The 27,662-nt window shown below is 36.2% G+C and overlaps 1 protein-coding gene across 2 annotated transcripts in view; it reads left to right on the top strand.

The window, feature by feature from the left end:
* The first annotated feature begins 621 nt into the window (after positions 1 to 621).
* Positions 622 to 27,662, top strand: part of LOC106875101 (DNA-directed RNA polymerase I subunit RPA2) — a 39,750-nt gene continuing 12,709 nt past the window's right edge. Inside the window, exons 1-20 of one of the 2 annotated variants that reach the window (XM_014923082.2) lie at positions 622 to 884; positions 2,525 to 2,602; positions 3,533 to 3,592; positions 4,816 to 4,890; positions 6,100 to 6,219; positions 7,890 to 7,955; positions 9,619 to 9,693; positions 10,974 to 11,072; positions 12,577 to 12,672; positions 14,405 to 14,481; positions 15,631 to 15,774; positions 15,909 to 15,962; positions 17,518 to 17,635; positions 18,907 to 18,991; positions 20,168 to 20,277; positions 21,204 to 21,339; positions 23,330 to 23,403; positions 24,969 to 25,175; positions 25,945 to 26,142; positions 27,195 to 27,302. In XM_014923082.2, the coding sequence (XP_014778568.1) occupies positions 804 to 884; positions 2,525 to 2,602; positions 3,533 to 3,592; positions 4,816 to 4,890; positions 6,100 to 6,219; positions 7,890 to 7,955; positions 9,619 to 9,693; positions 10,974 to 11,072; positions 12,577 to 12,672; positions 14,405 to 14,481; positions 15,631 to 15,774; positions 15,909 to 15,962; positions 17,518 to 17,635; positions 18,907 to 18,991; positions 20,168 to 20,277; positions 21,204 to 21,339; positions 23,330 to 23,403; positions 24,969 to 25,175; positions 25,945 to 26,142; positions 27,195 to 27,302 (2,061 nt within the window). In that variant the 5' untranslated portion in view covers positions 622 to 803. The remainder of the gene's footprint in view (positions 885 to 2,524; positions 2,603 to 3,532; positions 3,593 to 4,815; positions 4,891 to 6,099; positions 6,220 to 7,889; positions 7,956 to 9,618; positions 9,694 to 10,973; positions 11,073 to 12,576; positions 12,673 to 14,404; positions 14,482 to 15,630; positions 15,775 to 15,908; positions 15,963 to 17,517; positions 17,636 to 18,906; positions 18,992 to 20,167; positions 20,278 to 21,203; positions 21,340 to 23,329; positions 23,404 to 24,968; positions 25,176 to 25,944; positions 26,143 to 27,194; positions 27,303 to 27,662) is intronic. The other variant, XM_052971390.1, reaches the window with a different exon arrangement.

Here is a 27,662-nt window from a genome sequence, read left to right on the forward strand (position 1 = left end):
TATATATATACACTGTCCAACCCATGCCAGCATGGACAACGGACGTTAAATGATGATGATATATATATATATATATAGAGAGAGAGAGAGAGACCTAATAGCAGGCACAGTGCTTTTGCTGATGGTTTTATAGATCTGCATCTCGTTCTGAGCTGGTATGGACTCTGTTAGCCCTGAACGTCAAAGATGTGTTTGCTAGACAAAGGGAGGTCAGCATTGGGAGTCGTTTTCAGCTAAATAAGAATGGAACAACATCAAATGAAACACTTTCACAAGGACATCATCAACTGGCTGCTCCAATAGCAAACCTGTGGGCTTAGGATTGTGAGCCTAACGCTCTAATCACTAGGCCACATACCTTCATACCTTACATACCCACCATACCCTTCAGAATCGGAATTTCCTTAGCCTAAAACGTGGGATTCCGTTAAAAAATAAAAAAAAGTAAGCGGGGAAGGGTTTCGTTTACATATCCTCCATCTGGACTCTCTCTTTGATAAAACTGTTTTTTTTTTTTATTCCTTTGCCAAACCAAAAGGAAAGTAAAATTTTTCTCCCCATCTCCCACCATCGCAAAAAAAAAAAAAAAGACGGCAGAACTAAATTATTCTCATATTTGAATTCATAAAAATTACCGTAACCGAATATTTTCTTTGAATTTATCTCGTGATTAGGACCTTTTATAATGAATTAATTGAGTTTCATTTTTAATCTCTGCAATCGAAGCACAATTGCGTGTTCATCTGGCAAACCTAGCCTCGTTTTCGCCCCTCTTTTCAGAAGGAAGCACATGGAGTGAAAGTATGTCGGAAGACAAGAGAGACCTTTATTTTAAAGTTTTAAATTCTTCAGATTATGGCAGTTTGCATGATAAGCAACACAATGTAAGACCTTACTTTATTTCATGTTATATTTGTTGAATTTAAGCGATGATTATGGCAACTCTTTCCTGTTATATTGTTATTTGTATTAACAGAACACGTGTCTCTTCAGTTAGATTCGGTCTCGGTTAAAGTAAACAAATCAATAAATGTGGATGAATCCAATTTAATATTGAATCTGAACACGATCTATTAATAACTCTGTTTTGTTATTAATCTTTCTAAATAATTCTTTAACAATATATATCCTGATCATCGGTTTCTGTCTTCATCGTCCTGTACACACGCAATTCATCACCAATGTTTCAACTTTGATTAAAAGTTCCTATGAACCCTCTGAACAAATGAATAACAAACTGTTGCCTTTTATTGTTTCTTTCTTGGCACCATCATTCGTTTCAATGAAATAGTCTTGAAATTTATTATTACATTTCCCTTCAATATTCGTTTAGAGCAAGTTGTTTTACACTTTTTACTCTATTTTTCTTTCGTTTTTCTGCTCGGGTTAAACGCTTTAGTTTAACCATATATTCTATTCTGTAAAATATTAGGCTTTTTGTACCGTTACGAAACTGTTGTTAAATATTACTTGGATTGTTTTATGTACTTTTAGGAAATTTGTTTTCACTTTAAAATAACAAAAATATCGTTTTCATGTCCAACGGATGCTGTAAGTTAGAAATCACTTTCTAAACCCAGTGCACGGCTCTGATTTCCAATCGGAGTATTAGTTCTTCCAATTGTGTTGCTAATTTAATAATTTTTCATGAACATTTAGTGGCATATGTCAATTTAAATTGACTTCGCATCGAAACTTGGATTATGTCGCAGTACGATCCTAAAGTATTTACAAATTGATTTGATTGTTATAGGAATATCGTTGTGGCCTGTTACAACTGTAAGTTTTCGGTGTCCGGAGAACTTGTTCTGGTTTCGGTTTTCAATTATAAACTGGTGTCTTAACGCTTTGAAAGAAGGTACATTTATCACATCTAAAACTGAAGCCATCGTCATCATCATCATCATTGCCTATACGTAATATTGCAGCACAGCAAAATCTCTCAAATTATGCCTCACCGTTTTAAATATAGAAAGTACATATTAGATAATGTAGTGCTATTTACCCTTAAAAAGACCAATGCTCACGGCCATAATGCCTTTGATAACAGACCTTACTGGATCAGAGTGAATCTGCGATTAAACAACAACGATATTGTTAAAACGATGTCGGCCAGATCAAAATGATTTTACATGTTTCTACAGAATTGTCACCTTTTTGGAAGAAGAAAAGCATTACATAGCAAATAGGCAACTTTTGGTTATCCATTTCAAATAGCAATTAGGTTGAAAGGAGTAGAATATATACAGATTTTTAATGTGGAACTCAACTGATAGGCTTCATTACTGTAAGCAATTCTGAAATATGAGTCCTGCTAAGATTAGGATTGTTGCATGAAGGGCTTAAAGACACAAATCCTGAAATTGTTCAGAACTTTCTGGACAACCTGATACATACAAATAAATGAGTTAAAAGAGTTTTTAAGAAACTTTTGTGTAAAAAAAATAAGAAAGGAGAGAAAAGTAATTAATTTGCATAATCTGTGCAAGTAATTTATATAATTTATGTTTATCTCTACTTTCAGCTTATTCAGTATTTGGTACGTTCACATGTGGATTCCTTCAATTTTATGCTTGCTAACACTCTCCAGAGAAGTTTAGAGGTAAGTTGTTGATTCATCTACAAGTTAAGAAATTATTTGTAACTAAGGCAAAAAATGTGTTCCTTTTTTTATCTGTTACACAGAGAAAAGTCACTTCAGACTTCAGTGAGCAGAGATAGTTTTTAATCTCTTTAAATAGGCAAGGCATCTTTACTTACACATTTTGCTCTATGCTAATCTTGTGTTTATAATCCCAGAGCAAAAGGTATGACAGTTGTGAGGTTAAGGTACTAGTCCATTGACCACATGGTCATAAGTTTAGACAGTATTATGTCACTTAACTCTGCTTACTCCATCTGTCTGGAACAGGTTCCACCCTCTAGGTCACACTTGAGTGGTCAGCATTAGAGAAGATATCTATCTGCTATCTGTGAAAACAGTTGTTCCAACAAATAACCATCTCATGATAACTGTAAAACATTGAAAAAACAAAATGTGTTAAATTAAGTTTATTATTTTTAAGAACATTTACTGACAGGAAGATTACAATACTGAGAGTAGAGTTAATCAGAATATAATAGGAAGGCAAATGTCTCTATGCCCAAGCAACCTATTTGCAACTAACTTTGAAGACAAATTTGAGATCCTTTGTTTGTCAAAGTGCATGTTCTCTTTATGTTAATAATTTTGCTACAGTAAATATTACTGTAGAATATATTTGGTGACCCTGCCAGTTCTGGTGCCACTTAAAAAGCGTCCAGTTCATACTGTAAAGTGGTTGACATTTGGAAGAGCATCCAGCTGTAAAAACCATGCCACAACCGAAGTCTGGTGCAGTCTTTTGCCTGGCCAGCTCCTGTCAAATGGTTCAACTCCTGTCAGCATAGAAGAAGGAGGAGGATATTCTATAGTGGCACAAAAATTAGCATTCTTTAGCCTTCCATCATGTTTCATTTATTTCTAATGATTTCCAAATTCAATTTATTCCAGAATTTGCCTGAGCATGCATTTAGGACTGAATATGGACAAATTATTTCTTTCAACATTAAGGTAAGTAACGGAAGAGTGATGCTAGACATTTTGTAATTTAGTGGAGAAATTAATTTTGTAGATTTATCCATAACAAATATATCTCAGTTCACTACAAGCTACACAAATGCATGAGATATTGGTCCCTCAACCCCAACAACGAGACAGAACTATATATCACCATAAGCCTTATTATTTGTTCCTCAAGAAAATCTTCATGAACTGCTTCTTACCACAGCTGCCCATAGGATCAATAATGAATTTTACAGGATCTAAAAAATATTACATTCACACACATGGTCTATTGTTCATCTTAAACACTGATGTACAAAAACAGGTTTGGCTATTATTATTGATGATGATGATGATGATGATGGTGATGGTGATGATGTTGTTTAGCCCTCAGTCAGTGATTGAGTAAATTTATTGTCAAAGGTATTCCAGCTACAAACATTTGATTTTTGATCCTAGGTTAGCTTACATTATCCAATAGTTCATTACTTCTTCAAGGCAGTTGGATGTGATTTGAGGAAAATATGGCAGGTTCATAGAATTGGCCTCTGTTGCTGCAAGTAATAGCATTGTGTTGAGGGTTAAAGATGGGTGGAAGCAGTTTTGAAAATTAGTAATGCTTAGAGAACTCCTTAGAAGTTGTTGATTGTTTCTATCATGTAAAGTGAATAGATTAGCAATGGAGGAGGGTGTAGTTCTAAATATGTTGTAGTTTCATCAGAGGAATTGTTACTTCTGCCAGCAACAAAAGGATTCTCTGAAAAAAAGGCAGAGTGTACAAAGTGTCATGTGGCATGGCAGCAAAATATAGGCATTGAACGTGGAGGGTTTTCAAAAGCTGGGGGAAAAATGAAGCAGATGTGTAAGGTCCGTATGAATGATGGACCATTAATGGAACTATGAAAAACTGAAGACTGAAATGGAGATACATATGGATGATTAACAGTGGTTAAAGAAGTCCTAAGCAATCTAGATGGGAGGAACCTGCAGACCCAGGATGACACGAGAAGGAATGGTAAAAGCTAATTTCAGGAGGTTGAACTGCATAAAAGAGATGGCAAAGAGATCACAAACGATAAGATTTTGTGCTGGAGAAAAACACATCTAGCACATGCGAGTAGGTAAAAACCAGGTGTAAAATGATGGTGAAAACAAGGATAATGGCGTTATTTCTTTTTTGTGTATTTCTGTGGATAAATTTTGAATTTCCTAATTTTTTATTTTTTTTTTAGGATATCTTTATTGGTAATCCCACAGTTTCCAAATCAAATGTGTCTGGAGCAACACAGATACTTTATCCAGCAGAAGTAAGTTGTTACTACTACTACTACTACTACTGCTGCTGCTGCTGCTACAACAAGCAGCAGCAGCAGCAGAGGTGCTTTGCTGAATCATTATCACAAAGGGGACAAAATGCTGAGTAGCATCTCTTCCAGTTTTATGTTCTGTGTTCAAATTCTGCTAAGGTCAACTTCACTTTTCATCCCTTTGGGGTTGACAAAATAAGTAACAGGTTGAGCACTGGGGTCATTGTAATTCAGTAGCCCCTCTCTGAAAATTTCAGGCCTTGTGCCTGAACTGGCAGAATCACAAATGCTTCGCAGCATTTCATCAGTATTCATGTTCTGAGGTTGACTTTGCCTTTCATCCTTTCAGGGTTATTAAAATAAGGTACCAGTCATGTATTGGGGTTGATGCAATCGACTAACCCTTACCTCCTTCTTGTGCTGAAATTCGAAACATCTATTATCATCAAGCTGCCAGAATTGTTAGCACATCGAACGAAGTGCTCAACAGCATTTCTTCTGATTGTGTACCCTGTGCCACAATTAGAGAAAGTTGTTGTTGCTGCCTCTGTTGTTGTAATAATGAATTGACAAAATCTGTGTTGCAGAGACAAAATGTCTAAGATCCAATCCCATCAAAATCAACTTTGGCTTTCATTCCTTCTGGATCAATAAAATAAAATAGCAGTCAAATACTGGATTTGATATAATATGGACTGGCCACTTCCCTAAAATATGATGTTGTGTACCTCTGTGAGAAGTTATTCTTAGTGGCAGCAGATTGGCAGAACTATTAGAACATTGGACAAAATGCTTTGCAGTCAATTCAAAAATTAAAATTTATTAACATAATATTATATTCTTATAATAATATAATAGATATTAAATACAAATTACATACAATTGTTTCAATTCTTACCCATAATAAAATTATAAAAATCCATATATGTGAATGTGTGTATGTTTGTGTTTTTGTGATATTATCACATGATAGTTGTAAATAAGTGTGTCCTTCATTTCCAATATTCTGTGCAAACATGTCGGAACTTGGGGAAATGTTAATTGGAAACAGATGATGGTTAGCAACAGGAAGGGCTTATAGTGACCATAGAAAATCTGCCTCAACAAATACCATCTTACCCATGCAAGCATGGAAAAGTAAGATAATGATTATATATAATGTGTGTGTGTGTTTAATTTGAATAATATTCTCTCTTCTTTTCAATAAAGTGTCGTCAAAGAAGAATCTCTTATACGGGTCCATTAATTGTCACACTTGGCTGGTCCATTGATGGAATCAAACAAGAAGCAATTCCTAAATATTTAGGAGACGTTCCTGTTATGGTAAAAGTATGTGATTTTCCTGGGTTTCTTTTTCCTGATTTACCTCTTGTCACCATAATGGGTAGGATAGGTTTGTAAATTATATATATTTATGTCTCCACCTCACTCCTCATCCTTGCTGATGCTTTCATTCTCCTTGTATTTAAATGCTGCTTTTGGCTGAATAGACCCAAAGCACAGTACTTTGCCATACATTCAGAATCCAATCTAATTACCATTTTTACAAGCCTTCTTGTACTTACCTCTGCCTCTTCTGGTGCTTACCTCTACATTACCAGCTTCTTCTCCTGTTCACTCGGCATATCTCATCCATTCACATTCTAGATGGTGAAACAAAATATTGCTCTCTCTTTTGCAAGCAGAACATTATTTTGATGGGTTTTGCATAGCTCAATGTAAGGCATTCACTTATTGGCTGATCATTGAATGTTGATGTATTGAAGCATCGCTAAAGGGACCCCCACCACATGCATTCCTGTGGAATCCCCCTGACAACATATATTTGAAAGGATATTTTTATGGATTGAAATACTCAAGGTCAGCATGGCAGTGTCTTTCTGTTCACAAAACGCAGACTTTCTCCAATGTAGACTAAATGTTTGATATCTTAGAGGAGTCAGAAAGTAACGACAACAGTTTGGATAGTGGAAATGATGTTAATTTGTCTTGTTATGATTCTGATACTGATTCAGATGATAAGCACAAGACACGTTTAAGTCATGAAGATATTGAGGATGTGTATGAGTCTGGCAGTGCTGAGTCTAGTAAAGGAAATGAGCTGCGGAGGGAGAATGAGGCCCCTGTTAATGCAGATGATGTCCCTGCAGATAACTTGTTACATGGAATTAACTTGAAAATAACAAATCCCCTGTGTATAAATGATTTTGTGGATCAAAGTGGACCAGAATGGACGCCAACTGAAGCTAGGGGCCTGATGATTTTTATTCATTTATTTTTTGGCTGCTATTAGTGTTGGGTCTTCACTTTAAGATTATCTTGGGACAGAAGCCAATAAATATTTCACCTACTCTATGGGAAGTGTGGAACAACTTCAAAAGCATTCCAAAATGTAGGCAAAGTGGCCGAGCACCTTTCAAGTGTGGGCCCCACGGAGGCAATGACCGAGACCTTTGGCATTACATCATGTTTGAGAAGAAGACCCATCAAGCTGAACAAAATCACAGTCGTGGCAGAGACCGGTGTCATGCAAATGGCACCCATGCTGGTGGCACGTAAAAGCATCCATTATACTCTTGGCGTGGTTGGTGTTAGGAAGAGTATCCAGCCGTAGAAAACCATGCCAAATCAGACTGGATCCTTTCCAGCGTGCCAACCCAGTCAAACTGTTCAACCTATGCCAGTATGGACAATGGATGTTAAATGAAGATGATGATGGTCTTTGGCAACCACTGATGGTTGAGAAAAAGACAAGCATTTGTCAGTTTGCTTTTGAATGTGGGATAATTCACCCACACCACAAGAATTTTAAAAATTGAATGAGTTAACTGACGTAGTCGTAGACATAATTTGTAACTAGTAGACTTAATTGAGGGGGTAGATTAAATTTACTTTAATTAATACATTGAGAAAAATACAAATGTCACAACTTGCTGTTTCTGTTTCTTTTACGAATTTTAAAAGTTTGTATCTAATTAAATTTCTACTTTTTGTTGCAGTCTAATATTTGTAACTTAAAGAATTTAACACCAACTGAACTTGTTCAGAAAGGCGAAGAAGCAGAGGTACGTGAACATTTTAAAAGAATATCATTTTCATGTTTTGTAGTTTGGTTCTGTGTTATGTCCCTGGCAAAGATATTTAATTTTGTGTGCTGCTTCTCTTTAAACTGTATCCATGAGGGTGTTGTGGGTAGTGAGGGAACGACTCTAGCTTGTGCTGAGCTAGTCTTTACGTGACTGTGTAGTTAAAAAGTTCACTTCCCAACCACATGGTTTCAGGTTCAGCCCTCTGCTTAGCACCTTGGGCAAGTGTCTTCCACTGTAGACCCGAGCTTGTATAAACAAAGGGAGAGGGAAACATTAAAACAGCTGAAGTCAAATAAGCGAATGACACCAAATAGGTGATGTCAAAACGGCCAAAATGTCTCACACCTTAGATTTGAGAGGAGTTGGGTTGTACATCATCATTATCATCATTTAACATTTGTTTTCCATGCTGGCACGAGTTAGATGGTTTGACAGGAACTTGTAAGGCCATGTTTTGGCTTAGTTTCTACAGCTGGATGCCCTTCCTAATGCCAACCACTCTACAGAGTGGATCATCATTTTTAATGTCTGCTTTCCATGCTGGTATGGGTTGGACGGTTTGACATAGAGTTGGTTAGCAGGGAACTGTCCAAACTCCAGCTGTCTGTTGTGGCATGGTTTTTATGACTGAATGCCTTTCTTAATGCCAACCACTTAACAGAGTGTGCTGGGTGCTTTTATGCAGCAGTGACATGGGTATGTCAATGCAGTAGTGGCACAGAGGCTTTTGAAGTGGAGCACCAACAACATCTAAAATGACAAACCTGTATCTGTGGAAGACAGCGATTTCACTTAACTTGATGCGTCTTCTCAAGTACAGCAAACCACCACAACTCCTGGTCCCTTGTCATTTCCTCAGTGAGGGCCAGCATCTAAAGATCCTTTCTTACCACTTTGTCCCATGTCTTCCTTGGTCTACCCCTTCCATGGGTTCTCTCTGCAATTAGAGATCGGCACTTCTTTATGCAGCTGTCCTCATCCATACGCATCACATGACCAAACCAGTGCAGTCTTCACTCCTGCACACAACATCCGATGCCTCTTACACCCAGTTTTTGTCTTAAATCAATTATATTCTGCCATGTGTGCACACTGACATTAGCCATCCAGCAGAGCATGCTGGCTTCATTTCTTTCAAGCCTTTGTAAGTCTTCTGTAGTCAAAAGCCTCTGTTTCACTGCCATCTAACAAAGCTGTATGTACATAGGCATCATGCAATCTGCCTTTTACTCTGACAGAGAGGCCCTTAGTTACTAGCAAATGTAGGAGCTCCCTGAACTTTGCTCAACCCATTCTTATCCTAGCAACTACACTTTCAGAACTTCCTCCACCACTGCTAACTCGGCACCATCTCCAATTCATTTTACCCAGTACCTTGGTATTAGGATATCAATTCTGTTGTGGTGGGCAGGTCTTCTTGAGTGCAGCAATACGCCATATATCTTGGTCATCTGTCACCTTCTTCTTGATAAGGAAAATTAAAATGTGCCCTCTGGGATCTTTTAAATATGACATCTCAAAATTGAACCTATACTCTCCAGCTATATTATATGTGTTAAGTTCAAGTTGATTGACTATATTACCCTTATTAAAAAAATGCATTTTACTCAAAGAAAAAAATCTTATTTTTCATTTCCAGGAAGCTGGTGGATATTTCATAATTAATGGGATTGAAAAAGTTGTGCGCTTAATTGTTGAATTAAGAAAAAATTACGTAAGTATTGTGCAATCCTCTAACTTATTTGCTGTGTTAGATGTACTTCATCTAAAACTGTTTATCCTGTCCTTATGTTTTTATTGTGTTTTGTGTGAAAACAATCTATAATGCCATACATCCTGAAATTGCTAACACTACTCCTGGTGTACCGATGTACCCATGCCTCTTCATATTTCTTGTACACTTCCCTTTTCTGTCTTTTTCTGTGTACTGTGCATCTGCTTAAAGCCTTCGTTGCTGTCTTTCTTAACTTGGCTTTATGGCTGTTGTCATCATCATCATCATCATCCTCATTTAGCATCCTTTGTCCATGTTGGCATGGGTTGGATGGGTTGACCAGGGTTGGTAAGCTGAGGGGCTGCACCTGACTCCAGTCTGATTTAGAATGGTTTCTATGACCGGATGCCCTTCCTAACACCAACCACTCTGGTGCCAGTTGCATGACATCAGTGTTGCGAACCTGAGCATTGTTTCCAACAAGCTCCTCTTCATCGTTGGCATCAGTGTCATTAAGGCAGCGAGCTGGCAGAACGGTCAGCACTCTGGGCAATACGCTTTGTGGCATTTCGTCTGCCTTTACGTTCTGAGTTCAAATTCTGCCGAGGTCAACTTTGCCTTTCATCCTTTCAGTGTTGATCAGTGTTGATGAAATAAGTACCAGTTATGTACTTGGTGTTGATAGCCCCTCCCCTCAAATTTCAGGCCTTCTGCCTACAGTAGAAAGGATTATTATTGTTATCATTTTTGCTTGTTCCTGTATATATATATATATATATATATATATATATATATATATATATATATATATATATATATATGTATATGTATATATATGGAGAGAGTGGGGAGGAAGGGAGACCAACAAAGAAACAAAATGGGAATAGCTGAATTAGTGAAAAAAAAAAAAGACTGGCAAAATCTGAAAGAGAGAGAGCAGGAAGGTCTATACTATGAGAGAGAGTGGTTTTTATTATTAGAAAATGTGAGGGAGAGGGATGTCTATTATTAGAGAGAGTGAGGGGGAGGAAGGAGGTGTATGTTATTCTGTTATTCTGTTATTCTGTTATTCCAACTCAGCTATGACAAGTACCAGCAGAACTAAGGCGAGCAGTTTTCTGATTTTAGATCTGTTGTTGTCAGCTCATTGTTTGAGCAGACCAACGTTTCTGTTCTTGTTAGGTACTTCTCTATCAAATGAGGATTAACTGAAGTTCATAGAGTATCACTGGTATTGTATTGAAACATAACAGAGTTTGTATTAATTTCATTCCTTGTAGCCTTTATGCGTAAAACAACAATCCTTGAAGAAAGCTGGAGAGCTTTTCACTGAATATGCTTTGAAAATCAGATGTCAGAAGCCAAATGGCTTTTCAAAGGTATGACAATATTTTGATCTTGTTTAATAAGTGGTGAGTGAGTCATTAACATAATGGTATTCCAATTCACTGGTAATACATTTAAACATTATCATAGTTACTATATTACATTACCTGGTTCATCATCACTGAATCTATAAAAAAGGGAAATATCATCAAAGTTTTCTACCTAAATGGTTGGTCAGGAAAGGAACATGAAGTTGTAAAGTCTAAAAAGCATCTGTGCATATTGCCGTGCATTTTAGAAGTTGACATAGAAGCATGTGCTTTTGGATTCAGTTTCTCTGCACAACATTATGAGAAAGGGTCTTCTAGAGGGCCAACGTAAGCTTTGTGAGTGAATTTGGTATTATAGCTATTAGGCCCCCACACTGATAATTTATTTTTAGTGATGACAGTTTGTGTAGGACCTGCTGCACTCTTTGGAAATGTTGATAGCAGAAAGTTGGTGCCAATGTTTCTCACAAACTCAATGAACAACATACCATAGGCTTTTCTATTAATTCTCCATCTCTTAGGTTAATTGCTTTTGCTACAGCTTAGAACCCAACCCACCCTGGTAGGCTAAATATCTACCTAGGCACCACACCTAAAATGTCAAGTCCTCATACATATGTATGTATATATATGTTTCAATTGTCACCAGGTAAGCAAAACACTGCTGGTGTTGACATTCTTTGTTGCTCTGAACTTTTGAAGACTTGTGGAAAATCCTTTATCTGAAAAATGAAAGTTCATGAGAGGAAGAACTTCAAGCTATAAAATTCTACTCCAAAATCAATTTCCTGTCCAAGCCACGTTAACAGAAAACCAGGTATTTAACAAACACATGCATAAAATATTGGTCATGTTAAAAGAAGCAATAACTGAAGTCTACTATTGAAATTTTCTGTTTTTAAAATAAGTCTGTTCCTTATTATTGAAATATTCTCCTGTACTCCTTAATGACGAATGGTTTTTAGTCATAATTTATTTTAACAAATTCTATGATCTGTTGTTGAGCAGCATTTGGTTGATAAATAATGTATCGCCAGTCCAGTGTGATGGACTTGTGGAAACATTCATTAGACCAGATGTCTTATAGTATTTGTATCCAACCCTTTGCATTCTGAGTTCAAATCCTGCCATGTTCTACTTGGGTGGGAGACTTAATTCATCACCTGATTTTTAATGCCACCACTTGGCACCTTTGGCCGTCACCACTCTTTTGATAGCATTTGGACCATGTCTCTCATTGAAGGATACCTTAATCCTACCAATACCATGGACACTGCTTTCCCCACTCACTGAAATGTCAAAACAAAAAACTTTACTTGATGATGGATCGAGTTATCATTTGGCTTTATTGGTGCAAATTATTTCTTTTGATATAGCTTGGTGTGGAGTATTATTAAATTGAAAATCTGTGACATAGAACAATATAATGTGACATTATTAAGCCATGTAATTTCTCAAATTGTGAACCTAGAATTTGCTAATCACTGTTTTATCTTTTCCTTTTCAGGAATTGACTTTTCATTATCTCAGCAATGGTTGTGTCCAAGTTTCGTTCCAATTTGCTAAAAGTATTTACATTGTGCCAATCATGTATTTGCTGAAAGTAAGTGTGATCTGCTCAGTGACATGTCATTGTAGCCATTCAATGTTATAAGCTGATCGTTCTCTTACCATATTTCTGTTTGAAATATGCTGCCTTTATTTCAGTTAATTTTGAAAATCATGAAGAATTTCGGTAAAATTACTCTGTCATTCAAAGCTGGTGTTTAGAACATGAATTTTTGTTGGAAGAATTTTAATTTAGTCTTAGTGAGAGTTTTCAAATTTGATCCCTTTAAAACAGAAAAGTTATATCATAAAACCAGGAGCAATCTTAGGTAGATTGATATAAAAAGGGTTGAATTGAAACAGGGACCTATAAAATTAATGTGTGATTAAATGATGGCATATTATGGTCAGAAATATTGCATGATGGGTAGATAGTGGAATCAGTTGAGCATCAGATAAAATACCTAGTGGTATTTGATTACTTTTTGATTTTAAACCGAGATCAGGTTCACTGCACTTATCGTCTATCACCATCATCATCATCATCTGCTTTTCATGTTAGCATGGGTTAGATGGTTTGACTGACACTAGTAAACTGAGGGCTGTATCAGGTTCCAATTTGGCATGGTTTCCTTCAGCTGGATGCCCTTCCTAATGCCAGGGTGCTTTTCACTTTCCAACAGCACGGGGGCCAGTTACCAGCACTGGCCATGACTACAATTCCACTTGGCTTTTGATGTATCTTCTCAAGCACAGCATATCACCAAACGTCTTGGTCACTTGTCATTGCCTCCATGAGGCCCAACATTCAAACGGTACTTTTTATGTATCTGTTACATTACACCGACATTGGCCACAGTTAGCTGCGTTGGTCTTTTCAAGAATGGCACATCACCAAAGGTCTCAGTCTCTTGTCATTGCATCTGTGAGGCTCAGCGTTCGACAATCATACTTCACCACCTCATCCCATGTCTTCTACCTCTTCCACAGGTTCCCTCCACAGATTGATAAATCAGTTTTGGGTCAGTGGGGTGTTGGTTGATGAATTTGATTATTCTCTAGAGATTGCTGCCTCAGGTTGACCATTGTCCTATAACTAAAAATAAAAAAGTAAATGTAAAATAGAAATGGTGTTGTAGTGTCCGTTTCGAAAACTGACCCCACCAAATATATAAACCTGATACTGTTATCTTATTGTGGGATGAGTGGTAGCTGTACTGTAAACTTATTCATAAACAAACCAAACAGTGCATTAACAGGTGAAGATTTGTTGAATTTTGATTATTGTTCAGAAAACCATATTGAAATTATGCCTTTCCTAATGGGGGGAAAGTCAGCAGTTTTGAAGTTAATTAGTGACAAAGTTGTTGGGTCTTCACTTGACAAAATTATTTGGATTGTAACTGCAGTAATATTTTTGCAGCCAGACTACATTTCAAGCCTATTCCAGAAGTGTCTTGCAGCATTTCTTCTTGCTTTACATTCTGGATTCAATTCCTATTCTCATCAACTAATAAAGTACCAATCAATTACTGGAGCTGATGTCATTGTCATCTATGAGCTTTCTCCCTTAACGCCCAAATTACTGACATTGTACCTAAATTAGAAACAACTATTATTACAAACATAAAGCATGCTTTCATACATTAAAATATTTCCAGTATGTTCTGAAAGATTTATGCAATTAGTTAGGAGAGTTTCATGAAAGCCACAATAAACTATGCTTTGAAATGTTTGTCTCTCTTCGGTTGATTATGATTTTAATTAGTTTTTACTTTTTCATTCAGGGTCTGCTGGATGTCAGTGATAAATCTATTTATGAGGAACTTCTCAAAGGCAATGAAGAGAATTCTTTTTACAAAAGGTAAAGAAATCTTTACACCCTGATACATATTCACATTCATATACATAAACATGTGCACATATCATATATATTAAGTGTGTGTGCATTTGTATTCCATGTTCTCCCATGAAATGCATGGAGCAAAAAGTAGTGGCATTTGTTGACATCCCCTCCTAGCAAGTTTTCTGCAGCTCTACATGTTTGGGGAAAGTGGAATAAAAAAGAAAATTCATTACTTGGAAAATAGTTAAACATTAGCAATAGGAAAGGATAATCTCAGGTCAGTTGATGTTAAAGCAATTTCTTAATATGTATTCATCCAGCCCATGTTAGCATAAAAAAGACAGACATCAAATCTATGAATGAGCAAACAAACTAATATCATTAATACTCTGTTAATCATTCAATATTGTTATGTGTATAATCTAGTATTCTTATTTTGATTCTTTCAAGTTGTATGGTAACATAAGTTTCCCATTTCTTAACACAATCCTTTGCATTTTATTGAAAGTTTTTTTTTTTTTTTTGTGCTGAAGGGATTGGGTGGAAGAGGGCAGATAAGGCAGTGCTCCGTAGTCTGCTTCTCTAGGGAAAAGCATTCACATCATGACCGTCGCTAAGCCCCTGCAACCCTTGCAGTTTCAGGGGGCATTCACAGCTGAGGGGCCCCTATGTTAAGATCAAAGTACATAGATAAATCATCTATTTACTTGATTAAGATGTTGAGCAAGAATTATACTATGTTAACTGAAAATTTCAAGAAACTTGTATTTTTAAAGATGTTCTTTAGTATAACGTGAAATATTGAACTTCAGATAGAATAAAGTAAAATATAGCTATGAATAAAAGGTACGTAGATTATGAATTATGATTGAAGGGATTGGGCCCTTGAAGCAAAAAGTTGCAGGGGGCCTCTAAAAGTCATGCTATTGCCCTGATTCACATTGCAATCCCTATCATGTAACACTTGATATTACCTTTCAAATTCTACGAAACACTCTGAAGCGAAGTTGAAAGATAACAATGTCTAGAAGTTGCTCAGTCTGGAACATTAATTGTATAAAAATGTTTCAACACTTTGGTCTCTTGTGGCTTTACCTCTCAGTCACTGAGCCTTTATCGTCATTATTGTCACCTTTTATTATTATTATTATTATTATCTTATTTCAGCTGTATTATATTTATGTTACGTCAACTTTCCAATGAAGATCTTCTTAGTCAATCAAGTGTACTCAAGTACCTGGGCAGTAATTTCCGTGCCAAGTACAATAATCCCTGGCTTAGTGATGAGATAATGGGTGAAAAGTTATTGGGGTAAGTTGATCAGTTTTGTATTAACTGTTCCACATGTGCATATACTGTTGCACGTGTTGTAAACTGCATTTTTTCCTGAACATAGCTTTTCTTGATGTAAACTTAATTTTTAATTTCTTGTCCTTCCTTTGTAGTGATTACATTTGTGTCCATCTCAAGTCAAATGTTGACAAGTTCAACCTTCTTGTGTAAGTATTCATGCATTTTTGTTATTTTAATTCTTATCCTCCTTTTCTTTTAACCGTTTTGTTGCATTGTCACGATACCATTTTGTTAGCCCTGGGTCAGCCTTGATTGAGCACACCTGTCATCAAAGATCTTCCAGGCATGTCTTTTTGTGCATTGAAACTACATTGTTCAATGTGTTTCATTTTAAAGAGACACATTGTGATTTCGTTGCTATTTCGATCTGGTTAGGTGGCCACATAGAGGCTCCTTAGAAGAGAGTGGCACAATTGTGAGTTCAATATCATCATTCATCTCGTATATTCTATTATGGAATCCTAGTTCAAGAATGTTCAACTCATTCCATCATCATCATCATCATCATTTTAATCTCTAATCGATAAGAGATTGAGACTTCTGGCAGTTTGCTGTGCTTGAGAAGACACACCAAGCATAGAGGCCATATTTTCTACATTACTTTCTCAGCAGAGAGATCCTAGTTTTGTAGGTTCATGGATGCTGGTGCCATGTTAAAAGCACCCAGTCCACACTCTGTAAAGTGGTTGGCATTAGGAAGGGCATCCAGCTGTAGAAACCATGCCAAAACAGACAAATGGAGTCTGTCATCATCATCATCATCATCATCGTTTAACGTCCGCTTTCCATGCTAGCATGGGTTGGACGATTTGACTGAGGACTGGTGAAACCGGATGGCAACACCAGGCTCCAGTCTGATTTGGCAGAGTTTCTACAGCTGGATGCCCTTCCTAACGCCAACCACTCAGAGAGTGTAGTGGGTGCTTTTACGTGTCACCCGCACGAAAACGGCCACGCTCGAAATGGTGTCTTTTATGTGCCACCCGCACAAGCCAGTCCAGGGGCACTGGCAACGATCTCGCTCGAAAATCCTACAGGAGCCAGTCAGGCGGTACTGGCAACGGCCACGCTCAAAATGGTGCATCTCATGTGCCAACCGCACAAGAACCAGTCCAGGGGCACTGGCAACGATCTTACTTGGCTTGCCGGGTCTTCTCACGCACAGCCCATTTCCAAAGGTCTCGGTCCGTAGTCATCGCCTCGGTGAGGCCCAATGTACGAAGGTCTTCAACTTTTCAATAGTAATTTTTCACAACTTTGAGAATATCTTTCCAATGATATTTATCATAACAATTAATCCAATATATAAAGCATAATTTTAAGGCAAGTTCTGTATTTAATTATTAATTAAAAAATATACTGTATATTGCTATTTGATATTTACATGTTCCAATGAATCGTTACTTTTGCCATAATTAACTCAATCCAATCAAATGAAGGTAACATCATTACTATTTTTGTTATTGGGTAACCATTAATTGGCTCATATTTTACAAATTTAAATGTGTAAATAGCTAATTATATACTTAATGGTGCCTTTCAAACTTGAAAGTTGAAATAATATTGTCTTGTCTTTAATTACTTAGTCTATTTCTGTTACGATTTATTCATTCATTCCAGCTGGCTAGAAATGACAGCTTTGGTAAAATATAAAACCAGTTAATATACGTAGTTCATAAGATTGCTGTAAATTCTTTGCAGTTACCTGGTTAAGAAACTGTATGCTTTTGTCCGTGGTGAATGTGGTGCTGATAACAGAGATAGTATCATAAATCATGAAGTTTTGGATGCAGGTCGCCTGTACTCATTGGTACTTTTTGTAAGTATTTCTGTAAATGTTTTACCTTTTACATGTTTCAGTCATTGGTCTGTGGCCATACTTCAAAGGATTTACTCTGATACTTTTCCTATTGGCCCCTTTTGCTGAACTGCAAACTTATAGGGATGTAAACAAATCAACACCAGATGTCAACCAGTGGGAGAGGGCACAAACAGAAAGATGGACAAACGATGGACTTTCACACTGTTTCTGTCTACTAGATTCACTCCCAATCGCAAAGCATTCTTTGGTCTGGGCTATAGTAGAAGGCACTTGTTCAAGGTGCTCTGCAGTTGGATTGAACTCAAAACCACATGGCTGCAAAATGAGCTTCTTAACCACACAGCCATGCCTCTGCCTGTATATTGACTTTATTTCAAGTCATTTTGAAATTTAATAAAATATCTTCATCATTAAATAAGCTGGTATTTAGAACATAGATTAACAAGAAATCTCGATGGAAGCTTTTCACTTGGATCACTTCAACCCTTTAGCATTCAGATTAAATATAATGCTTATTTATTCCTCTTGTTTTCAACTAATCATGCATTTTTTCATAGTTTTGAGATTTTGATTATGTAATTTATTTCTAGAATGACATTATAGGATGGGTGTGAGAGGCTGGATCTGACCAGTTTGAATATAAAACAGAATGTTTGTGCTGGTTATGACCAGTATAAATGCTAAAATGTTAAAACAGGAAGTTTTTTTTACCATAGAATGAAAGATGGCTGCAGGATGCATTATGAAGGTTTTAATTCTTCACTGCTCTTTAATGCATATTTCTGAATGACTTTGAAGCTTTGTACTATTTTCTTATCTTATTCCTGTATCTGTACAATATCATTTTTTGCTTATGATTTTATGGAGATATCCTTATTTCATCTTTTAGATGAAATACCAAATAAAATGAAGCCTCTCAAATGCTAATTAAATTATTTTAGTTGGCTTCTGAAATTATCATCTCACCCCAAATGTTGCTTTAGGGATTTTGATTTCATTTCTGACTTCAATCTGTAGGGGTGTTGTCTAATTCCAGGTCAGCCAATATGTCTTTCCTTTCTTAAAATGGTAGAGTGCATCGCTGATATTTTGAGCAGGTTGAGATTACTTGGTGACATCACTATTGTGGGTGTTGCAAAAACATATTTATGATATATATATATATATATATATATATATATCTACACACATAGATGTGTACTTTTACAGAATATGTGTATAAACTTTTCCAGTTTTTAGTCCTAATGTAATTCTTCATTAATTTCCAGGACAATTTGTACAAATGGTTGCGAACTATCCAATTTGAAATCACCAAGTTGCTATCTTCTAAAAGTTATACTACAATAACTACTGGTATTTTATTGATTTCTTTATTTTATACTACTTTGTATGTGTACTATTTTAAATGATATTAGGATAATTTAAGGATGATAGAGTGTCCAATTTGCAGGGTTTTGGACTAAATATCTAATCCTTTAGTTTTGCCCACTACACTCTAAGTTCAGATTGGTTAACTTCTTGAATATGGATGTCTTGAAGCTGACCTTTGACCTTTTGAAAAAAATGAAATGATGTAATGACAGAGAATGGAAACTTGTAGCATATGACACACAATATATTTAATTATAAGCATTGTTTATTATGCTTAATTAATTAGACTTCATTACCATTTTACAGTATCTTTTATAAGTATAAAACACTAAAATCAATTAAACTGATTTAATTATCATTTTATAAATATTGTTTTATTTATAAAACTGATTTAACCTTTTGAACCTGTAAGTCTAGTTTATCGGATGCAATTTCATTTGATTTACTCCTGGAAGATGCAAAAAGAGGCAGACATGATTTTGTGCTTCTGGCTTAAAATAATGATATAGGTACTAATTAGTGAACTGTAAATGCAAGACTATGTGGCTGCCTGCTTTTGCATCTTCTAGGGGTGGAGTCAAATGAAATTGTTGCCATTGATGTGCATGCATAGTTTCAAAGAGTTAATTATTACTATATAGCGTATGCAGGTGTGTTTGCGTCCCCGTAACTTAGCGGTTCGGTAAAAGAAACCAATAGAATAAGTGCTAGGCTTACAAAGAATAAGCTCTGGGGTCAATTTGCTCGACTATAAAAGGCGGTGCTCCAGCATGGCCGCAGTCAAATGACTGAAACAAGTAAAAAAGAAAAAAAAAAAGTAAAAGTATTATTGAATTTTCTGAACTTTGCATCTGAAGTGTGAAACTGTTTGGAAGTCCTTCAACATCTGAAGGATTTCCACATTGTCTCTGTCTGATTTCACTCAAAGTTTATGATTAAGCCAATGTTAGAAGATCCTTTTCCAAAATGCCACTTAGTGAGTTCATTCCAATCAAGATTTCCTGATTGTGAAAACAATGTTTTACACATCTGCCCGTGTCAACACCTTATACGATCTGTGTGCATACACAGATATACATAACTGTGTTTGTATGTGTATATATGTAAATGTTCGCATTTATGAAGTTTTTGTTTTTTTGTTTTTCTTATTTTTTAAAGATATTTTGAATGAAGCCATTAGGAAGAAAAAGACAATAGTAAGCTATGCATTGAATTATTTAATGGCCACTGGTAACGTTTCTACTCAATCCAATGTACCTTTATGGCAGGTATGTGTCTTATATTTTTGTCTATGATATGTAAACTGAATCTTACTTAAAAGCAAATTTCTTCAGTCCTCTTTGCTAATACCATAAGCATCGTTGTGATCACCATTTAATATGCAGTTTTTCACGCTTGTATGGGTTATGCAGAAACTGGCAAGTTTTTTATGACTGGATATCTTACCTGTCACTGACTCCCACCTGTTTCCAAGCAAGGTAATATTTCCTTGTGACTCGATAAGATTGGAAATAAATGACATGGCTAGTATGATGGTGATACTTGTTTACGACTATCACACAATGTAAACACAGGCATAAACACACACATATATATATACGTGCATGCATGGTCGATGGAAACTAAAGGAAGCCTGTTGCGTGCATACATAAATATGTACGTATGTAGGTATGTCTGATGGACTTTCTTTCATTTCTGTCTACCAAATCTATTAAGAAGGACTTGGTCAACTTAGGGCTAGAGTAGTAACACTTGTCCAAGGTGGCACACAGTAAGACTGAAGCTGAAATCACATAGTTTGGTAGTAAACTTCAGCAGATTAATGGTTTAGTGTCAGAAACTCAACTAAATGGTTACAGAGGCTGCCATGTAAAAGCACCCGTGGGGATCCCTGTAAAAGCACCTGTGGGGATCCCTGTAAAAGTACCCGTGGGGATCCCTGTAAAAGTATCCGTGGGGATCCCTGTAAAAGCACCCACTACACTCTCTGAGTGGTTGTTGTTAGGAAGGGCATCCAGCTGTAGAAACCCTGCCAAATTAGATTGGAGCCTGGGGCAGCTCCAGCTGGCCAGCCCCAGTCAAACCATCCAACCCATGCCAGCATGGGCAATGGATGTTAAATGATGATGATGCTGAGGATGGTATTATGTCCAGAACACATTTTTAATAGTTTTTTTCCTTTCTTTCTGTGTAGAAAACTGGTCTTTGTGTCATAGCTGAGCGATTGAATTACCACAGGTTTCTGTCACATTTTAGAGCTATTAACCGTGGTTCTCACTTTAAAAAACGTAGCATTGCTAGTGTTCGTAAACTTTATCCAGAATCTTGGGGTAAGTTCTACCATTTGGCCAATAAAATGTTTTGCCTGATTCCCATCAAGGCATATTTTGCAATTTTCTTTTGAGTTGTCTTTGTGTTATTGAATTTCCAATTTATTAGCTGAATACTAAATGGATGCAAACCTACTGTTGATAATGTTTGTGCATGTATAAATGTGTGTGTGGTCATTTGTTTAATGTATGTTTTTCCATACTAGCACAGGTTGGATAAAGACGTTATTTGAGGCCCTGTTTTTACAACTATATGCTCTTTTTGTTGCTAATTCTTGCCTATTTTTCAGATACAAGACTTTTAATTCTGCTTCAAAAGTGGTAATCCACATGATAATTTGTTGACAGTAACTGTTAAAATAATGTTATTGGTTCGTTGTTTTTGCTGACAGTCTCATGTGAAAATGTTGCGGAATGGAAACATTTACACTCACACATGCACTCTTTCTCTCTCTCTCTCTCACACAACAGTCACACTCATGCATCCCCAAAGCATAATACTTTTGCTGCCATGATTTACAGTAGGTACTGTGCATTTGTTGCTATTATCTTCACCTGGTCGTCGCCATACTCATTTAATACCATCTAATCCAAACAAGTTAATTTTAGTCTCATCAGAAAAAAGAATTTGATTCCAAAACTCCTTCCCCTTACTTGTGCAAATTAAAGATAATTTTCTTCAAATCTTCAGACAATTCTTTTCCTTTTGCTGCCATTTTAATCCCAATGAAGAAGATCTTCCCCACGGTACAAAAATCACAATTCCTGCAGATGCAGTAACAATGACCGGGGCCAAAATGCCAGGAGAAATAATTTATTAGAATTGAAATTATTAGCAAAATCTGAATTTAGTAAAAAAAGTAGATAAAATATTCATCATCGCTTTACGTCCATTTTCCATGATGCTGGCACGGGTTGGACGGTTCAACTGGGGTCTGAGAAGCCAGGAGGCTGCACCAGGCCCCGATCTGATCTGGAAACAGTTGAGAATATTGGTGGTTAAGGGGAGGTAATTATTGCTTTTACAAGTAATATTTAAGCTTATAAGAAAGTTTAACCAGTATTTTGTAATATGTATTGATGGGTGGGCTATATCCATAGCTATGCATGTGTAGCTGCAAAAGTAACACTTATCTATCTTAGTTATATATATATGTACGTATTGTATAATATATATTTTTATGCGAATGGTAATAAATGAAGTGGCTTGTATAGTTTTTCAGATAACATATAAGAGGGGTGGTCAAATGGAACCTAGAAAAATGTTGTGTGTATATGTGCATATGCATGTATATTATGCTGTGCCTATTCTCACACATATGGGTACTTGTAAATCTATGTATTTGTATATACACAAATAGCCATATAGATACCAATGCATACACACACATGTACAGTTATAGAAAGAAAAATAAGGACGTACCTATAGAAGAGTAAAAAGTGAGTAGTTAGTTGTTATACAAGGAGAGTGTTTAAAAATAATAAAATAAATGTACACTACTGTTTCTACTTCACAGATTTTCACCTGTTGCTGAGGGAGTAGGTGTTGGAATGTAACACCTGTGATAGTTGAGGGATTACTTTATATATATATATATATATATATATATATTTATATTTGTATGAATATAAAATTATAAATTGGTAAAATTTATTGGAAATTCTTATTTAACAATTGTTTTGCAGCATAATAAGAATGTATAGATAATTTATCTATACATGTTTATTAAGCTGCAATTAATTGTCAAGAATTTCCAGTGGTTAAATAAATTTTATCAGAGTATATTTCTCTATTTATAATTTTATACACTCCTTGTGTTTTCCTCTTGTATTGTACTCCATATTCTATGTGTTTTGTTGAATAAAACATTAAGGAACTTTTTTTCAGAGTACCACTGGATTGGTTGAATCTGTATATTGTGACTTAAATTCATATATATATATATATATCAAATGTGCCCGCTTTTAAGGTTTGTTATTCATTTTCTAGGATTTATTTGTCCCGTCCACACCCCAGATGGTGCACCCTGTGGTTTACTGAATCATTTGACCATTTCATGCCAGGTACCTTTCTCTTTTAATAATTGTTTACATTCATTTTTTTAAAAAAATCTATATACAAATTAAATCCAGGATTTATTTTGCATACAAAACTACTTTTGTAATTTTTAGATTTGGAGAAATAATTCCAAATGAGACTTCATTACAATGTGCTTATATGATTTTGCAATACATGCCAATGCTGTCTTCATACTTATTTATTTGGTAGTTGGGAACTGTATTAAACTAGTCATACACACATACAATACACCTTCAGCAGCATTTAAATGACCACTTTTCATGCTCGCATGGGTTGGACAGATATCATTGGGGCGTATTTTCTGTGACTGGATGCTCTTCCTGTTGCCAGCCCTTGCAAAGCTAATATTTTCCCAATAGGCTTCTCTCAGTTCCTCTCTGCCACTCCGCTCTCTTGGTTTTGGTCAATCCAAGGCTACTAGAAAACACTTCTCTAAGGTGCAGTGCTGTAGGACTGTACCTGAAACTCTGTGGTTGGAAAGTGAACTTCTTAAGTAAGGCAACCATATCTAGACCTGTATGTGTTTGGAGCGGTGGCGGCGGCGGCGGTGGTGGAATTGGCAGTCATTACAGTGTGAGATTGCTTTGCAGTTTATTCTTCCAGCTCTCTGCACTCTGACTTCAAATCCTACCAGAGTCGACTTTACCCTTCTTCCTTTTAGGGTTGACAAAAAATTCCAACCCAAGGCAGTGGATTGGTAGAACTATAAGTACCTTGGACTAGATACCTTGTGTTATTTGTTCCAGTTGTATGTGTTCTGTGTTCAAAATTCTCCACTGCCACCTGACATCCTATAAAGGAATATGAATGGACAACTCAATTTATGCTACACATATTTCCATAGCATGGCTGTTTATTCATTAATGCTGAATATTACATAATATACTAGTCTGCAAGAAGAAAAATTTGCAGAAAAATATATATTGAATTCAAGAAGTGTTTTAGAAAATAAAGAAGATAGGACAAGCACCTCTGTTGTGGGAGGGGCTAATTTGAATTACAGACAATCTAACAGTTTTATTTGCTGAGAACAGCAGTGGTAGTGGTGGCAGCAGCTGCTGTTGCTATGTTTGTATTATAAGTGTGGGAATGGAATTTGCTCAGTGGGTGCAGACCTAGTTTTTCAGAAGGATTTTCATTGGCCCCAAATATTTTAGGGGGTGTGCTTGTACTTTTTGCACCCCCTGTTCCTAAGCCTATAGTGTGTATACATATGTATGTGAATGTTGATATTTTACTTGTCACTTTGTTGCAATTGTGACCTTTTGCTCCACACTTCTGAAGATCTGTGCGATTTAAAAATCACTTGAAGAAAAAAAGAAAAAAATGCAGGTGAAAATTGGGGACTGGAAGAACATCCAACCATATATTCCTTTCTCAAGATCAAACCCTTTCCAAAGGATTAAAAAAAAAAAGAATTTTAAGTGTAATGGAGAACCAAAATAGCTTTGTCACACTATCTGGTTACTGTTAATAAATTTGATCTTACAATCAGAGTCTTTATAATCAGTGTTTCTCTAAAAATCATTTCTGTTCTTTTTTTTCTTAGATTGTAAATACATTGTATGATTTATCAAGTCTTCCTGAATTGCTTGGTTCTTTGGGTGTGCTGTCCATTGGTGATAAAAGGAACATTTCCTATCAGGAGTACTACACTGTTATGCTGAATGGTCAGATATTAGGTCATATTCATCAAGACGAAGCTTATGTTTTGTGTAATAAACTCCGTGCATTGAAGCTAGATCCTTCAAGCAAGGTAAGACGTTAAAGCCTTTGCTGTTTTAAGAATTAAAACTCAAATTTTTTTATATTTGTTGATCCACTCATAAATGTACCCTCACACACATACAAGCCCCTCCTTGGGGCACTACCTTGAAAAGGAGAGACATACACTCTTCCTCCCAGATGGATACAAAGATGTCATGGAATGCATTGAAAGCTGTGGTACCTAGTGTATTGTACAGTTCTGCTGGAATTTCATCTGTTCCTGGAGCTTTGCCACACTTCATTTCTTTTATGGCAGTCTTCATCTCTTCTACACTAAGGCAGCAGGTCAGAGTTTTTGAGTAGAGGCTTCTGGGATATTTGCAGTCATGCTTCCTGGTTGACAGTAGATGGCTGGTTTAGAAATTGGTTGAAGTGCTCCCCCCATCTTGCTCCGATTCCTTCGTTGTCTTTGATGACCGTTGAGCCATCAGCAGACATCAGCGGGGGTGTTCCACTTCTGGAGGGACCCTAAATGGCCTTGATGGCACTGTACAGCATCTTGGAATTGTTGGTGTCAGTGTAGAGTTACACTTCTTCAGCTTTCTGCTCCCACCATCTGTCTTGCATGCTGTGAAGCTCCGTCTGGACTCTGGTTTGACAGTCCCTCTCTCTGTTGCACCATGGGGGGGAGAGAAAATGCTAAAGATGTCATGCAGTAGGACTGAACCTGAAACCAAATGGTCTCAAGGTTCAATTCTTAATTACACACTCATGTTTTTACCTGTGTTTCTTTGTTTATTTTACTTTTCCTCAACTAGGTTCCAGTGACATTAGAAATTTGTTTTGTTCCAAAGACAGAAAATGTCAGCTTGTATCCGGGCGTTTATTTATTCTCAGACATTTCACGTTTAGTGCGGCCAGTCCTTAATTTAACTTGGAACAAGTTAGAAATGATTGGAACTTTTGAACAGATTTACCTGGATATTGCTGTGAATGCTGACAGCATTCATGATGGGGTAAGTTACAAAGAATTTCCCATGTAATATCTTAGGGAATGGAATCTCTTTTAGTTTCTATTGTAAACTTCCAAATAGTCGCTATTGCTTTTCCTTTAAATGTATGTATATGTGTTTTAGTAAATTGTGTATGTGTGTGCATGTGCACATGTGTATGTAAAGTGGTCAGCATTAGGAAGAGATGTTAAATAATGATGATGATGATGATGAGTTTCTCAGCCTCAAACAGGCAAACTAATAGCATTGCTATAGGAGCCACATGTTTGTACCAAGGTTTCATCTCTCCCTAGCCACTATGGAATATTTCTATTGCATTAACAACACTACATTGTATCTGTGTCAAGGTATTTAACAGTAATGATAATACAATTCATCTATTTGTATATAGTTAATGCAGGGAATGCATATCTCACTGCTATAAACAGCAGTGCTTTGTTAGTCTCTGGTGTCTTGTTTCAATTTGTCTTAGTGTTCACCGATGAATTCAACTCCCCATCCTGTATTTATAATGGTCAGAGTCTAATCTAGTTTGCCCTAGACACATTACATATTGAGGTTTTATACAGTGTCCATAACCTTTCCCGGCCCTCCTCATCTGGTTAGGTCAGTGATGTCGATGTCCAGTTTCAACATCTCTGTGTTAGCATGTACATGAAATGACTGTGCAGGGAGGAACTTAAACAGGGATATTGTTTAGGGTGGGACCTGAGCCATGAAACATAGTAGAGCTTATGAAAAGGGAAACATGTACTGGACGAGGCTGAGTGGAAGGAGACTACAGCTTCTTAATTCAGAAGAACAGGGTACAACCGTGGCTTTGTTAGAGGAGACAAATAGAAGAAACAGCATGTTTTTGAGCTTGTGGTTAAGTATTAGGGAATTAATCTGTGCCAATCAACCAATCAAGGATGTTCTTCACAATGTGGTCTATATTCTTACCATTGTATAATAAGACTGGTTCATAGATCGTGTCCTGTATTATGAATAATAATAATAGAGTGTAAATTAAAAATAATAATAATACTTATAATTTTTCTCTCAATATTTTATAGATCACAACTCACATGGAATTAAAAGAACAAAATATCCTCAGCCTTTTAGCCAATCTGATTCCATTCTCTGATTTTAATCAAAGTCCCAGAAATATTTATCAGTGTCAGGTAAATATCTGTTTTTTTATAACCTTTTTATAATCATATTTCTAAAAGTACACTGTATTGTATTGCAATTAATTTTTGAAAATAGTCAAGAATTTGGGGGAATTTAGTAAATTAACTTTTACTGTTATTAAACTGGCATTTAGAACACCAAAATGGTCTTGCATAAGATTAAGATAAAAGGGTTTCAATTTAAATATGAATAATTTTAATTTCAAGGTTTTGTATCATTGAAGTCAAGTCAGTCTGAAAAGAGTGAAATATTTTTGGTTGTGCTGGTGCTTATAATGTCGTATATTTGTTTTTAATGGTTGAACTTAAATTAGATAAAGCTATAGATAATGATTTCAAATTTTGGTGCAA

Source organism: Octopus bimaculoides, chromosome 10 (genome assembly GCF_001194135.2).
Source record: "Octopus bimaculoides isolate UCB-OBI-ISO-001 chromosome 10, ASM119413v2, whole genome shotgun sequence".
NCBI classification, from domain to species: domain Eukaryota; kingdom Metazoa; phylum Mollusca; class Cephalopoda; order Octopoda; family Octopodidae; genus Octopus; species Octopus bimaculoides.